At 38.2% G+C, this 16170-nt stretch overlaps 1 protein-coding gene and 1 pseudogene across 1 annotated transcript; both read right to left on the reverse strand.

Moving 5' to 3' along the window:
• Positions 1–299: 299 nt before the first annotated feature.
• LOC115440171 (BPTI/Kunitz domain-containing protein) lies at positions 300–7918 on the reverse strand. Its single transcript, XM_030164365.2, has 4 exons — positions 7667–7918; positions 2485–2673; positions 1122–1276; positions 300–539 (listed from the first exon to the last, which is right to left on the reverse strand). The coding sequence occupies exons 1-4, from the start codon at positions 7794–7796 to the stop codon at positions 369–371; spliced, it is 645 nt and encodes a 214-aa protein (XP_030020225.2). The 5' UTR covers positions 7797–7918; the 3' UTR covers positions 300–368.
• LOC119190123 lies at positions 7042–7110 on the reverse strand (annotated as a pseudogene).
• Positions 7919–16170: the final 8252 nt, after the last annotated feature.

Here is a 16170-nt window from a genome sequence, read left to right on the forward strand (position 1 = left end):
TGGATTTCGAAAGCAAGTATAACTATCATCCTTTTTTAATAACGATCCCAATCTTAATCTTCGATCCGATTCCGAGAAAAAAACTATCAAAACAGGTCATTTGTAAGCATGTCAGAGTATCGTTCTAATTGCGCCAATCAAAAAAGGCGATTGAGATATTTCGTTGAAAACAGCAATAAGCGATTATTAGTGCCTTTCAGATCTACTTCTAGCAATAAATATTCTCAGAAAATTAATTATTGGCTGACCAGACGCATATTTACCTTATTATAATCGATTAGTAATAAATGATCCACATATATTTTTAATATGCAAATTTATTTGGATTAAAATGAAATTAAATTTGTATAGTGTATGTTTACACTACTTCACCCTGCTGAAGTAGTGTTATTCACTCTTGATGACACACCGACAGTTTGGTCTCTGCCCCTCCTCGGAGTCGTGTCCCAAGGGTTGATAATGAGGACCTTCTTCATTCCACCTCTTTCAGTAGTTTGGATTGGTATGGGACCTTTACCAAATCTGCAGATGGACTCACACTATAAACCCATGAAATAATGTTTAATAAAGTAATTAGTTCTAGGACTTTATGTTAATAAATTATTTTTAATATTTTTCATGGCCAGAAACAATCATCTTTATCATCAGTCTTTGAAAGCCCAGTGCAGAACAAAGTCCTCCTCTAAAGATTTCCTGTTTAATCCTTTAAACAGCTTGCAACAAGTTTCTGCTACAATATATGCTACGTCTATATGAAATAATCTACTCGTGGTAACAAAACAGTTGATAACTATATATTGGCGCATAAAGCAAAAACTTCAGATCATTCAACATCTAGAATTTATAGTAGTAATTTGAAAGACATTGTTGCTAGTGAAGTGAATCTTGTGGTAGGTGTATTCATATACGTCGGGATAGCGATCATCATGCCATATAAAACCCACCATAGTAGCCCATTTAATTGTAGTCCGAGATCAGCCTGTGTCTATCAGGATTTAAACAGGCCGGTATATTTATAACCACTGTCAAGGGATCAACGTCTCTCGACTGTCGATACCTATCTAGACCATACTCTTTTTACTATCACGTGCAGGACTTTGCCGTACTCCTAAAAAACTTACTTGTTCCTGATTGTAGAAGTTATTCTTGTTCCCCCCACAGCCCGAGTAGATGGTCTTCTTGCAAACTTTCCAAAGATGGTCGTAGTACCATCTTTCTAACGCCCCAAAGCAGAAGCCGTAGTCGAAGGAGAGACTACACCATTGCGGACGGGATCCTGAGGAGTAAATGACTTGGATTTGCAGGATCGAACTACTTTTAATAATCTTTTAACTCATTGTTTTAAAATTTTCTTTCATTTACCTTTATATTTCAACGTGAATTCAAAGTTACGTTACGAGCATGATACAGAAAGGTTTTGGCTTAGTTTTTGTACAAGATATATGCAGCCATACCATAAAATGCGTAACAAACACAACACAAAGATCCTTTCCATTTGATTATGATTGGAATTGCTTGAGAGACCAACGTGTTAGTCTCATGCTAGTCTATAGACTAATCACAATGAAATGACAGGGACTCTGGTGTCGTGTGTGTCATATTCTGAAGGGGTTGATTGACTTGACATCAAGAATTTAGAAACACCCAAGAGCAATATTATAAACACAATTTCGGACCAAATTACCAACACACTTTCCTCGTTCCAATTTTCATCCATTAAAACCCAAGAAAAAGAATATCTCCCGACCACCTTTCCGCAAAGACCACATAAATATGTTTACTAAACCTGAATATCTTGCTGTGTCACATAATTTATTCAAATAATCCACAGCAGCGCAACAAAGTAAGCGACCTGGCAGCCCTGCCAAAACGATGTCTTTTTTCTTTTAACTCTACACGTTATAACCAGATATATAGTACTCGATCTCGGTATCTCGGATCTCGGTAAGCAGATAGAATCAAGGATGAAGATATAAATAATGATTGACGGCTCGTTGGCGTGGTTGTATTGTGTGCGCGGTACGGCCATCACTCTAAAATTTCAGGTTCGAATCCATGGCCGAAAAAGTGATATTGGGTTTATGTTATCTACTCAATATTAGCCCGAAGTTTGGATGTTAGCTTAATATGGCGATGAGGGTGAGCCCTATCACATTATGGGACGGAGCGCACATGGCGAAAAGTGGGTGACTTTAGCTACACCTCTGTCGATCCCTTCAAAGATAAAGGCCTGTGTTTTTTTAATCTTGATTAGTACGTAATCCTTTAATAAGTCATAAAGAGGTACTATTGCTGATATTGATTAAAAAAAAATCGAAATCGATTTAGAAGTTCCTGATCGATTAGCGCGTCAAAACAAACAAACTCTTCAGCATTATATACTAGTATACATAGATACAAGGCCTTATTAATATATTTTCTAAAGATCCTAAAGCATTTGGTGACCTAACAAAACATAAAGAAAAAACTATTTTAATATCTTACCTCGCTGATTTGGTTTGGTTAGACAACGGTCCAGACACTCTTCTCTGGAATCGAATCTGTTCCCGTTGCCCTGACAACCGCCCCAAGTGAAAGTAGAGCACGCCATTGTAGCTGGGTCGAAGTAGTACATGATAATTTCAGCGCGACATGGACCTCCATCAGGCTTAAGAAGGCAGGTTTTTCCTTGTACTAAAACGAGGGATTGACAGTTTATTTATTTTCAAAACGTTTTTACGTTATATTGTTCTTTACAAAAGGTATGTTTTAAAATTATGTGAAAATTTAACTTCCAATTAAATCAATTAATATTTTTTATGGAAATATTGAATATATTTAGAACTGCTACTGAACAATTAGATGTTGCATAGACGCTGTTGAATTGTTACTAATAATGTACATACTTAGTATAATTATTCTGACAAAACAGCGTTTCTAAGCAACAATATACAGCGTCTTCCCAACGCTTTATTCTAACCAAATTTATAATATTTCTACACATAATACTTAACATATAAATATAGTAGTATCGTATTAGGGTTTCAACTTAACTTAACAATCTAAATCAGTTTCAATCTTAAAAGCCAAGCCACGAAGTTACCGCACCGAACGGCGCCTTATCAGTGCGGCACCGCGAGCGGCAAGAACAAATGTATGGGGAAGTATGGAGTACGCCACGAATCCTTGACCGAGCGGCAACGCGATCGGTTTTGTGCCCAGCGGCAACCGATAGTGAAGAAGAGTAAGACAAAGTTAAAGGGGAACAAGAACAATGCCCCTCACAGAATGTTGCGGGAAACGGCAACACTACTTAGAGTATTCACGTGGCGTCAGCACCACACCGCGTTGCCGCTCAGCACGTTTTCGTGGCGAGGCCTTTGAAGGGTTAGATAGCTTTTCGGTCCCTACCTCTACCTATAGCTTATGACTAACTGAGTAGAAAAGGTAATCCTTCGAAGCAATCACAATTTATTTTTCACGTAGTCATATTCAAATTACAGAAAAATATATTTTAAAAGAAAAATAATAATAAAATAATATATTGTTGCCACACATGATTACATTGCAATCTTTTATTTTTTTAATGCATTATATTTATTATATGGCTCATTAAAATTACAATTCTTGATAACACTAATGTTTGCTTGCGATTTAGCCTGTGTAAAAATATTTTCTTGAAATAAAAACACAATAATAACCAGGAATTTAACCGGGAAAGGATAACTATTTTTTCGACGTACAATGTATGCATCATTATTACCACATACGGTGCATTGTTTAACAGAGGTCTCCCCAAAAGATTTCCAAACGGACCTGTCGAAAATGGCCTGTTTCCAGCGTCTTACGACTTTTATCAAGTCGTCTGTCCATCTTGGAGGTTTTTTATCCTTTGTAATAAGAACTAGGTTCAATAAATTACAGTCTAGTCTGCAAGACTAATAAGTTATATCATCCTAAGTTAATTTTCTAGGTTTATTACAACTAAGAATAATGTTCTAGAACATAACGTCTAGACACTTTCTTAGTCTGGTATCATTAAAACATTTAGTTCGTTGGTTATACACAGTATGTAAGGTTAGTTAAGCTGGTTACAGATGGTATCCATTATTCGATTCTCTTCCTAAACATGTATAAAATACATAAGCATTTTCTATCGTGAATTTTGGCGCCTAGGTACTTTGCCGGCCCTAATTCAGGTTTGAAGTATGAAGAGAAAACGGAACATATTTATAGGCAATATTCATATACAAATTTTAATATAAGATAGATCAAACAAGCTGATACAAGGGTACCCACACGTTGAGAAAAAGTTCATATTCATTCTTAATAACCGATAAGTCAAATGGTAGGTGGCATAAGAGTACTCACACGTTGGGAGACTTTTTTTTTAAGATTTACTGTCATTTTACACTGGACTGATCAGACCCGCACCACATTCAACACAATTGTCGCTGATGCTGTTCATGTCAACGAAACAGAGTAAATAGCACATCATTCATGACAAATTCATTCCCCGATGCCTCACATTTGCGAGGAGTAATATGCTGCCATTTATCGTTTTTGCTATAGTTTTATTAGGTCCAAGGAAGCATAAACTGCCGGTTGTGTAAATAATTAAACATTGTATATAGCTCTGACACTAATATTTGTTCGCTGTAATTACGCACTACACTTTATTACATTCTAAATTAATTATCTTCGCACAATGTTGCACCTTGCAGGTGGACATCTAATTAAATATTAATCCAAATATACATACAATAATTTCTATGCAGCTTCGAGTGACTGCCTTATGACTACACGAAAGGACAAACCTACTTTTTTGCTTTACATTTAACTTGTGATTCAAAGGGCAACCAGACAACACAAATTATTATTTCGACTTCTGTATAACCTTTTAACTGCAGTTCAATACCAATGTTTAGGGCAGTTTGGATGAATTTTAAATTTATATTCTCTCAATGATAATGGCGTCGTTAAGTTTAGTTTGAAGTGCTATTCATTTTATTTTATAGCTGGCTGATAAACAAACGTATAAATGTGTGTAATATTATTGTTGGAGGATACGTATGGCCTGGATAGCGACCATGGTACACAAGTTAAACTCCCCATAGTGACCAACGTAAGTGTGCGTTCCGAGATCAGCCTGTAGGCTGATCTGCACACGACGGAACGACACGACGGATTCGGAACGAATCTCGGTGAGTTCGACTACAGTTATATTCATATAACTGTAGTCGATTTTTTTTTTTTTTTTTTTTGTATGGCTACCGCTGATAGCCTGACGCGAGTCGGCTTATTCAGCTACACCGGTCTTCCGGGTGAACGCTTTAGGCGCTCCAGCCCGTTAAATTTAAACGACCACGCTGAGGGCACCCCCGAGTGGGGTACGGACCTCGGCTCAGGGCGGTCGTTGGGAGAGGACAGAGACATCATCGATTAGGGAATGATTTTTGTATCCTAGCTCGTGACGTCCGCGGGGACGTCAGGGTTTGCATCAACACTCGGGTTGATATTGACAGGGTCGGGAGAGCGGGGGGCGCGGCGAGGTCCTCGACGGCGAGGACGGAAGCGCGGTCTTGTGTCGTGTGTGAGTTTCAATAACTCGTGCTTACGTTTAATGGCCAATGTGATCGCGTCGTCTGGGTCGTTCAGGACAGAGCGCGGGCGTCTCCATTTCGCTCGATCGAATGGAGTGTAAATGGATGCTAAGCGGATTAGCGGGTTTGGGTGGTTGGCTGCTCGGTCGAAATAGCGCCTGCTGTTCATCTGAATGAAGTGCCTGATGGTCGGCATGTCGGTGTCCACATGGAGGTTGCGGTTGCGAACGTACCATGGGGCACCGAGTATATGACGGAGGAATTTATTTTGAACTACTTGCAGTCGCTTAATTCGGCCGGGCAGAATGTGGGCGAATGCGGGCGAAGCGTAGGTCATTATCGGCCTAACACACGTGGTGTAGATCCTAATCTTGTTACGGATGGACAGTTTGCTTTTTCTGTTAACGAGCCAATGGAGCTGGCCTAACGCGAATGCGGCTCGCGCACGTACCGCATTTACGTGTGGGATGAAGGTCAGTTTCCTGTCAAGAATCACTCCTAGGTATTTGGCTTTATCAGTCCATGGGATGGGCTGAGAAGCCATTTTGACTTGGGTGGGGGGTTCAATGGGGCGTTTGCCCACATTGAAGAATATGGCCTGGTTTTTTATGGGGTTTATGGTGATACGCCACCAGCTGAACCACGCGCCGAGTTCCTCGGCGGCGGCCTGCAAGGTGCGTATCACCTGTGAGGGGTCTCTACCGGAAGTATAGATTGCGGTGTCGTCCGCGAAAAGTGCCAGGTGGGCTTTTTTGGGTTTCGGTATGTCACTGATGTACAGCGAGAAGAGGAAGGGGGATAGCGCGGATCCTTGGGGGACCTCCGCTGTTATGGTGCGGCGGGAAGAAAGAGTTCCTTCCACGCGGTAGCGGAAACCGCGGTTCGACAAGAAGTCTCGAATGATGTGCACGAGCTGTGTGGGCACGTTGTGTTTGTACAGCTTGAAAAGCAAGACGTTGTGCCACACCTTGTCGAATGCTGTCTCTACATCGAAGAAGAGAGCAGCGGTGGGGAAGCCGTATCTGGCTTTATCATAGATGTGCTCCGTGATGCGGAGTATTTGATGGAGGCAGCTATGCCTAGTGCGGAAGCCGAATTGTTCCTCGGGAATCAGGTGTTGTTGGTGGGCCAATAGGCGAAGTCGATCGAGCACAATGCGCTCGTATACCTTTCCCACAGTGCTAAGCAGACTGATGGGTCGGTAGGAAGCAGGGTCTTTGGGGGGCTTGCCGGGTTTGTGGATGCCAATCACTACCGCCTCCTGCCACTCTTGTGGAAACAGGCAGTTGCGAAAGGCTGCATCAAAGATGGCAGTGAGTATTTGGATCAAATGCTCAGGGAGCATTTTGAGAACTCGGGTGGGGATTCTGTCCCCTCCGGGGGCTTTTCGTGTTTTGAGTGCCTTGATCAGTGAGACGACTTCTTCTATCCGCACCGGGGCGAGAGGGTCGGGCGGCGCAAAAATGTGGAACGCTTCACGATTTTGCGTGTCATCCTTGCGCAGGGGCCATGCTAATCTTCTTGTAGTCGAACTCACCGTACTTTTTTTGTTTTGGGTATCGGACCCCGCAGTCAAAGCGGGGATACCTGCGAATGCGACTGCCCTGGAGGAAAGCTTGAAGGAGATAGTTGGGAAGATAATGTGGGGAAAAGAGAAGGAAACTCCTTAGGATTGGCGATGGAGAGAAGGCCAGGAAATATTCTCGATCCCTCGTAGATCTTAATGTGAATTAACAACCATGAGGTGTAACACTTGACTTGTGTACCTAGGACCGCGACAAATATCCCTCCGGGTATGGGCGGACATACGGTGTGGAGACTGAATGCACTAAAATTATTTCCAGGTGGGAACACGGTATAGTAGGCCATGGAAATGTGTTGCGATCCAGGATTAACCCGTATAATTTAAGTTTCAAACAGGCCGGCATAAGTATATCAACTGGCGATGGATAATCTCTTCTAACCCTATCACCCTGCTATAGGGTGACAATCTAATCCTAATCACCATTATGACCAATAGGATCAATTTTACGTTCCCGTGTAAAAACAAAATTACCAGAAAAAAAATATAAAATTAGAATTACCTCTTGGCAAAAATGTAGTGGCTCTACTAACGACTTCGGGATAAGTGGCATACTTCTTCTTTTTACAAAATACACACAGAAAGTCAACAATAGAAATATAAAATAACACGTGTGCAAATATTGATTTCATTTCACAAACGCCAATACCTTTGTGATGGCCAATCACAATAAACTTTATGTGAATTTATTGAGTCGCATTTTATTGAAAAAAGAACAACATTATTTTCGTAAAATTTACTGTACGCCTGTTCAATTCTTTATGCTGAGGTTGTTTTTATACATTTCGATGTGTAAAAATTCAAAAGAGATTTTTAAATGAATAAACGATTATTGTCACAGTTAATGTACGTTCATTATTTACTCTTCTGTTATGTGAATTTTATTTAAGATATTAATTAAAATTACGCAGAATATTTACATAGAATCTCTTATCTCATATTAAATCAGGAATTTTCTTACGCTTAAGACATTAAATCTGTGTTTATTAATACTTATACAACAAGTGAAATGAAATGAAATAGTTTTCTTTGAACCTGTAAAATGTTATACATTATTTAGAATCTGTGAAAATTAACTCTACCACCATCAGCATAGCAGCTCTCACCAGAGAAGAACGGGCAAGAAACTCTGGTGTTGCTTTTTTCAAAATCAGTTTAAGGTATAAACTACAGTTCATGATATGGTTCATGATTTTTATCGTTGTTAAGAGCAGTTTAATTTTCAAGGTTTGAGAGTATTGACCTTTTTAAACAATTCGAGTAAGTCTTTATGCTATACGTCAAGGCATACAATTTTATTATGCAAAATGCAAACTGTTCCTTTAATCTCTTCGCCGGATAATAATCAAGGTAATGGAGTTTTTGATGACACGTTCTATCCAAGCGACATTCTCTTTATAGATCTGTCGTACAATAAGTGATTTTTTTTATTGCTTGAATGACAAGACGAGTTTGCCGTTCCCCTGATAGTAAGCGATATGACTGCCCATTAACAGTGGAAACACCATCCAATACTACTGCGCTCGCCATCCTAAGACATGAGATGTTAAGTCTTATGTCCAGTAGTCACACTGGCTATAATGTTTGTGATTCATAAAATATTCATCCATTAATACCGTTATTCATCTGGTTATTTTATCTGATCGTTATTTTGGATTCTGATTCCTTATGGTTAGAATGACTTTCAATAATTGTGACCCAGACGCACTGTCAATTCTCGTAGATTCACGGTAATGAGAATCACTTATCTATACTAAAATATAAAGCTGAAGAGTTTGTTTGACCGCGCTAATCTCAGGAACTACTAAATCGATTTTTTCTAATATAAAGCTTTCTACATACATTGCTCCCAAGTGCTGTCGGCTGCTTATTATCCTTGGAAAATATTTATCTTGTAAAAACTTTTCAACGCAAGCGGAGACGCAATAAAAAGCTAGTATATCATAAAGGTCTTGTAGTAGGGTAATTTAATAAACGACTACACAATATTACTTCATAATAGAAATGTATAAACGTTAATAGCATAAGGATTTACATGAAATATACCCGAGTTAATTAACAAAGTTACCTAAACTATAGATTAGCTACCCTAGTTGTAGTAGTAAAGTTAAATCTAGGTCTTGTGGCTAGGGCCGGCAATTACTAACTTGATAGCTTTAATTTCGACGTCTGTACTTAGAATTACCGGTTCACTTTTACGATTCTTATTAATAACTTCATCTTGTAGATGCTCTTTATTACCAGCTTACCGGTATAAAATAATTAAAAGTAGTTATCGCTTTGGAATTTAGAATTTGTGTCCGATATAGCGGTAGGCTCGCCACCTATCATGTCATGGGACGGAATACGTACGGCGAGAAATGGGTGCACTAATTGGACCTCGCTCTACCCCTTCAGAGATATAATATGTGTGCCTTCTATTCTATGTGTTGCCTTCGATCTACGTGCAACGTCAAAAATAAAAGTTATTTAATAAATTCAGTACTTTGAATCATCATGCACGTTAATTTTAAGAGTAACATTTATTATTATTTTACTCAAATAAAATAAACGCTTTGTAGCAAAATTTTCATTCATCATCAATCATTTCTCAGGAGACAAAATAATGTAAACGATTTCAAGCTTTGTTTGTTCAGCTATGGCACGGCAAACTGAATCCACTGCCCCCATGGTAAGTGGAGTGGGATCCGATAGAGTGTCGACTGACGAGAGATGATTATCCCTCGGCAATCGACACGACAGTAAAATGATGTTAAATTAGCTGTTTAACACGATAACTGTCAAATTTATTTCATACATACATAGCATCACGCCTCTATCCCATTCTCGTTTCAAAATCCACGTGCGTTTAGTTCAAAGGATTTCTTGATCGATTGCGAATACTTCCTTTCATTGATCTACTGACAGTCTCTTAAAATAATTATGTGATGAAGGTTAAAAGAAGGAACGAACGGTTTTTTTATACATACGTACATACGTAGTATCACACCTCTATCCCAATGAATAGATAGACAGAGACTATGGATTGCCACTTTGCACGATTCTGGCATACTTCTCACGCTTCCTCCACCTTCATTAATCTTTTCATGCATTCCTGCCGGTTCCGGGTACTTTTGACCTGGCCTTTACTGAGAATGTCAGATATCTGACATTCAATTTATTTCAAACTTTAGAAAAAGGTCCTGAAAGATCAAATTTAATTCTTAATGTCTATTAATTTGTTTTTTGCATATTAATGAATTTTCATTACCATCAGTAGCCAATGTTTCCCCTATAAAATCAAAAATTAAGATACGTAGCCAATTAAAACTCGAAAGTCGAATCCAAATCTTAAAGAGTTGGATTCTATTCTGTAGATTTTTCGTCCAAACTCAATTACCATATGTATTCAGTATGAAATGCAGAACGTTCACACTCACTGTACATTTGCATTGTTAATTGTGGTTTGGTAGAACTTCGGAAACGCTCCGTGCTATGTTAAGGCTGTTTACTGTTGGATGTATCTTAAATTTTTGTTGTAGTTAGCTTACACGGGCTGTTTAATCATTTCTTATGTTTACGCGAATGTTTGATATTAAACGAGTCACGGGGTGGATCACGAAGACGGCAAAGTCTTAGAAGAGAAAATTATAATATAAAATTTGCAAAATAGTTTTATTGTGAATTTATATATCTTAATATTATTCTATAGTTACGTTATTTATGTGGGTTATGTTTGATTTTTTTTATTTATTGAAATTTGGATTGAATTTCTTTAAATATTAAAAATATATTAATGTACTAGTGTGTGGTAATTTCACCTTATTTTTTTTTTTAAAAGTGTAACTGCTCTGCTCTTCTTTTTTAAATCTTAATTTAAAAAGTTTGATCGTAATTTCATGAACCATGTCGCTCCATACGTCCGCTTTCACCAGTGTTCACTCACTTTTCACAAATACAATATATATATTTTTTTTATTAAAACCTAGCCCCTTCCGTAGGAACCGACGAATAACTATTTATAATGCCCACATTGAAACCATAAGTATGTGGTCCACTAGACACACACACCAACAAAACATGATGTACATCTTCTACTGCTTCGGTCAAGATTCATATTGTATACAGATCTGTCTAATATGAATGAATGAATTCTCCTACCTGAATTTCGACCACGGCGTCCACTCTCCACGGAGATCAGTCAGGTACGCAGGAGATATTATAGTGCACAAATGTGTGCGCAATACACTCTCTGAGTTCGGCGAGGCGGCAATCCGACATGGCCGGAGAGGGATCAGACGCAGGACCAGCGGCTTTACGTGCCTTCCGAAGCACTGGATTACACCGGCAACTTCCTGACTTTGAGTTGCGACTGAGTAATTTTTAAGATGAAAAAACCCAGTCACAATTATTTTGGCCCGATCCGGTATTCAAACCAAGGACCTCACCGCGTCGTACTTGTACCGCGTACCATTACAACTACGCCACCGAGGCAGTGGATTTTGTCTAAATATGTCTATTCGAGTCTGTCTAATGTACAGCCTGACTCAACTACCAAATTATTCAAGATCGCAAGCCAAGATTTAAAGTAACATTAACTATAAGTCTCAGTAAAAAATCCTTAACACAATCATTTTAAATAACGTTAATAATATAAAGAAGAAAAAATCAAAGCAGACGAGACTTAAATAGAAATGTTTTAAATATACTCTCTTAGGTTACCGACCTAATCTGTTTTACATATAGATCGTCTGGATAAATGTCAAATGGTATCTGATGAAGTATTAAGATAAGTACATCGATATACGTCTGTACGGTTGAAGTATTTCTATTCATGAATGTTACTTTCTATTTAAGTAAATACTACAATAGTGGTGGCAGGTGTCTCATATGTGAGAGTCCACCTGGGTAGGTACCACCGCAATGTTTATTCCTGTCGGCAAGCAGCAGTGTGTAGTCATTGTTGTGTTCCGGTTTGAAGAACATTGTAGCCAGTAACTACTGGACATAATAAGACTTAAGACTTGTCTCAGGATGGCGAGCGTAGTGGAATACTAAAGGATAATTTGTAATATAAGGTGTGCTGGTTTTCCTACTGTTTATGGGCAGTCATATCGCTTACTATCAGGCGAACGGCAAGTCGTCGCGTCATTGAAAACAATAAAAAAAGTAATACTTAAACTCTAATTGTCAATATTTATGAATCTTACAAAGTAATCGTATAAAAATTGATTGCATAGAATACCTTTCTAGGAACTGCGTGGATGTATGTCTTAATAGAAACTGAGAAGTTATTTTTTCTGTAATTATATTATAGCCAATTTTCAAATATGAAGTGGCTAGTACCATTATTACACATATACGATATAACAGCGTTTTTTTATTGTATGAGAAAAGAACCACCTCCTTTATACCCCATTTTAGGTCACTCTTCTTTTTAAAGCCCTATGAAGCCTATTCCATTCATATGAGATTTCATGGGAATCATCAGGTATAATAATTAAAGTAAATTTATCACCTAACCATCATTAAAGTCCACGGCACCAAACCATTATCATTAAAAACCCATTCTAAAATAATATATAAATTGCCTCCACAAATCGCCTTGATTTGTTTCAAATAGCTATAAGATAAACATCGAGTATTTTTATATTGCCAGTGGAATTGCTAGACTGCTTTTATCTGAGCCTTAGGGACTGCCAACGTTGGCTGGCTGCACGGAGCGTCGCCACTGCCAAAAACAAATTGATGGTCATAAGAACAAGTCGTCGGAAATATCTATTCATTTTGCCAGTTTAAAGCTGTAATGTAGGCATTTAAAAATGTATAAAGGAGTATATTTGCAATTGGCAACGGTTTTTGGGAACAATGTGAATTTTGCCTTTATGGGATTTGTCTTTCGGAATATTTTTTGGATATTTTTTTACGAGTACAGCAATATGACCCCACAGTACCTGATGGTCTTGCGCACAAAATTGGGCGCTATAATATATCCTGCGTACCTGGCTGATGTCCACTAAGATTGGCTGCTGTGACCAAAATTTAGTAAGGAAGGAATCAAACTCTGCCATTTGATACGTTTTTACGATTTTTTGCAATCGCAAAGTTGACGGTAAATATTTGACTTACAACTAAAGTAATAAATATAGAAGGTAATAAATTAAACTCCACTGCATGTTATAAAATTGATTTTTCGCTGGCTCACTATTAAAAGGTTCTATAATATTTTTTTGTTTATTGTATGATATATATGCCATGATACCATGTCTTTTTCCGTAAACAGTTTCATCCCGAAAGATAAATAATGGAAGAAGCATGAATTATTATCATTTAAATTTTTTAACAACATGACAATATAAAATCTCATTTTTGCAACATAAATGTTACCATAGGACCTTGTATTAGTGAGACAACGATATCTGCCTCGTTTATTACTTTTCATCTCGCTTTATAATTTTTAAACCTAGTAAAATTCATTCGAACTGCGAAACCAAATGTCGTACCATATTCCACCTTCAAAACAAAACACAAAAACACGATATAAAACAAAAAACGATCTCTTAAAAGGGCAAGCTTGTTCTCAAATAGAATAAATAAAACAATTTAAACAACGTCAAACTTAAAGCCGGTTCAAATGCGGCGGAATCTTGCAATACTATGCAGACAGGAAGCACTTTCTTCTTGACTTGATTCCAAGCGAAATCCCTCCCAAATCCCGGACTTCTCAATCAAGCTCCCGAAACGGAATTGTATTTACCAAGCGGGAATGATTTATAATATTTATCGGGTATTTAGTTCGCTAGTTTCATATTTGAGATCTTGAGATTTTACTATCAAAAGATCAAAAAATAACAAGCACTGAATATAATCATCAGTTTTTTTATTAGCCTTCGTAAGACGTAATTATTCAGGGGCGACTGCGTCGGTGGTGTGGGTATTATGCGTACGCGATACGAGTACGACTACCGCGCTTGGGTCCAGGGTTCGAATCCCGAGTCGGCCCAAATAATTGGGTTTTCCATCTCATAATTAAGTAGTCGCAGCTTGGAGTCAGGAGTTTGACAGTGTGATACCCCTGTGCCTCGCAAAGCTATTGGTCTTGCGCCTTATCTCTCTCCGGCCATGTCAGATGGCCGTCTCATCGTAATATGAGACTGAAGGAACAGAGAGTGCACCTGTGTATTGCGCACACACATCAGCACTATAATTTATCCTATATATTTGGCTGATCGTCATTGAGATAAGCCTCCGTGGCCAAAATGAGGCTTTAAGAGATTCTTTAATACAGGGGCAATATGTTGCGTGGGTAATTGAAAAGTATTTGAAATTGACCAAATATTTGCCAAAATGCGGCAAATACTCCAACTCTTCGAACCATATTTTCTATCTGGTATTTGCCCTATACCGAAGCCCGTTGAAACCATTTTTGTGTTTTATATAAATAAAATTCCAGCTTTGAGCTCCGTGCTCGGTCCGTAGGGACAGACTGACATAAAGACGCTCTCAATAAAGTATTACATAGTATTGTAAAGGATTATTTTTAAAGGAAATATGTAGGATCATTAGCTGTATTAGATTGGAGTATTTTATAGATCTAGTCTTAGGTATAAACATGTTTGAGCATTAAAAAGTGGTTAAGATTTGCTTAAATATCTTTAATGTCTTTAATTGTAATTCGTTAAAATATGTTATTTACTAACAAATGTAACGAACGTATTTTATGTCATAATTTGTGGAGCTCTTTAGAGACTCATAAGTTTTTATAATGAACGCAGAAACCGTCAAATGAACATGGATGAAATTTAGCACATAGACTGTGCCCTGGTTTAAAATAAGTAATAATATTGGTTACTTTTTATTTCAGAAAATAACACGACGGTTTTTATTCCGGGAACGTTCCCATATACAAAAAAACATTTCTATAAACCCTACTGCAATAAATGCAAAACGCATTCCCAGCCACGCATCTGTCCGCGAGCGATGTTTGTTCATTAATGGTTTTAATTTGATTTTTCCACCGCGTTCTAATTGCGCGGCGCTCTTCATAATTTTCAACTCATTTACGCTCCGAGGACGCTCTGATTAGTTTCCGCAGTTTGCACTTACGGTACACTGGTTTAATGCCTTTTTTTGTATAACGGTAATTGCGCGATGACTTTTTGAGATGACTTTTTGCTTTGAATTAATGCTGTAAGTGTATGAAGAGAATACCAGCTGTGTATATACTATTCCACTGCTGGGAAAAGGCCTTTTCTAGTTTGCAGGTCTTATAATAAATAATAATAATATCGGCCCTGTATTATATACTGTACCACTGTTGGGCACGGGCCTCCTCTACTACTGAGAGGGAATAGGCCTTAGTGCACAACGCTAGCCTAGTGCGGGTTGGTAGACTTCACACACCCTCGAAAATTCCTAATAGAGAATTTCTCAGGTATGCAGGTTTCCTCAAGATGTTTTCCTTCACCGTTAAAGCAAGCGATAATTCACAAAGAATACACACATAATTTTTTAATAAAGTCAGATGCGTGTGCCCTTAGGATTTGAACCTGCAGAGATTCGTCTCGGCAGTCCGTTCCACACCCAACTAGGCTATCGCCGCTATGCAGATCTTAGGCACCGTATTAATAGATGCCTCAATATCGCTCTGAAGTGTGATATTGAGACGCTGTCAAGCTAAATACAGCATCTTATGATCGTCGTTATTTTATAAACAGGTATCAAAAACGTCTCAATTAGTATCTTAAGTACACTTACTTAAAATTTCGCTTATCACCAGGTGCAGTGTAGCCACTTTGCCGAGGCTCGATAAAAAAAAGTCTAAGTCTCTGCATTGGGCGGAATTTGACAGCTGAGCTCCGTTTACCCAACAGGAACCATTCAGCTGACAGGCTCTTAAATGACAACTCAAGTTTTGTTTAATTTATTATTTCGATACCTTAAATTTCTACTTGATAGTGGCGACAGTGAAACTTTTTGAAAGGGAACCCTACAGAACACATAAATACTAATATACATGAAACGGTC

Source organism: Manduca sexta, chromosome 21 (assembly GCF_014839805.1).
Source record: "Manduca sexta isolate Smith_Timp_Sample1 chromosome 21, JHU_Msex_v1.0, whole genome shotgun sequence".
Classification (NCBI taxonomy): domain Eukaryota; kingdom Metazoa; phylum Arthropoda; class Insecta; order Lepidoptera; family Sphingidae; genus Manduca; species Manduca sexta.

Bases quoted from the DNA above. Each gene is read 5' to 3' on its own strand.
- LOC115440171 (XM_030164365.2), bottom strand. From the start codon at position 7,796: ATGAAATCAATATTTGCACACGTGTTATTTTATATTTCTATTGTTGAC. The intron at 2,674-7,666 runs GTAATTCTAATT...CCCTCGTTTTAG, and splicing joins CACTACATTTTTGCCAAGAG to TACAAGGAAAAACCTGCCTT. The intron at 1,277-2,484 runs GTAAGATATTAA...TTTACTCCTCAG, and splicing joins AACCAAACCAAATCAGCGAG to GATCCCGTCCGCAATGGTGT.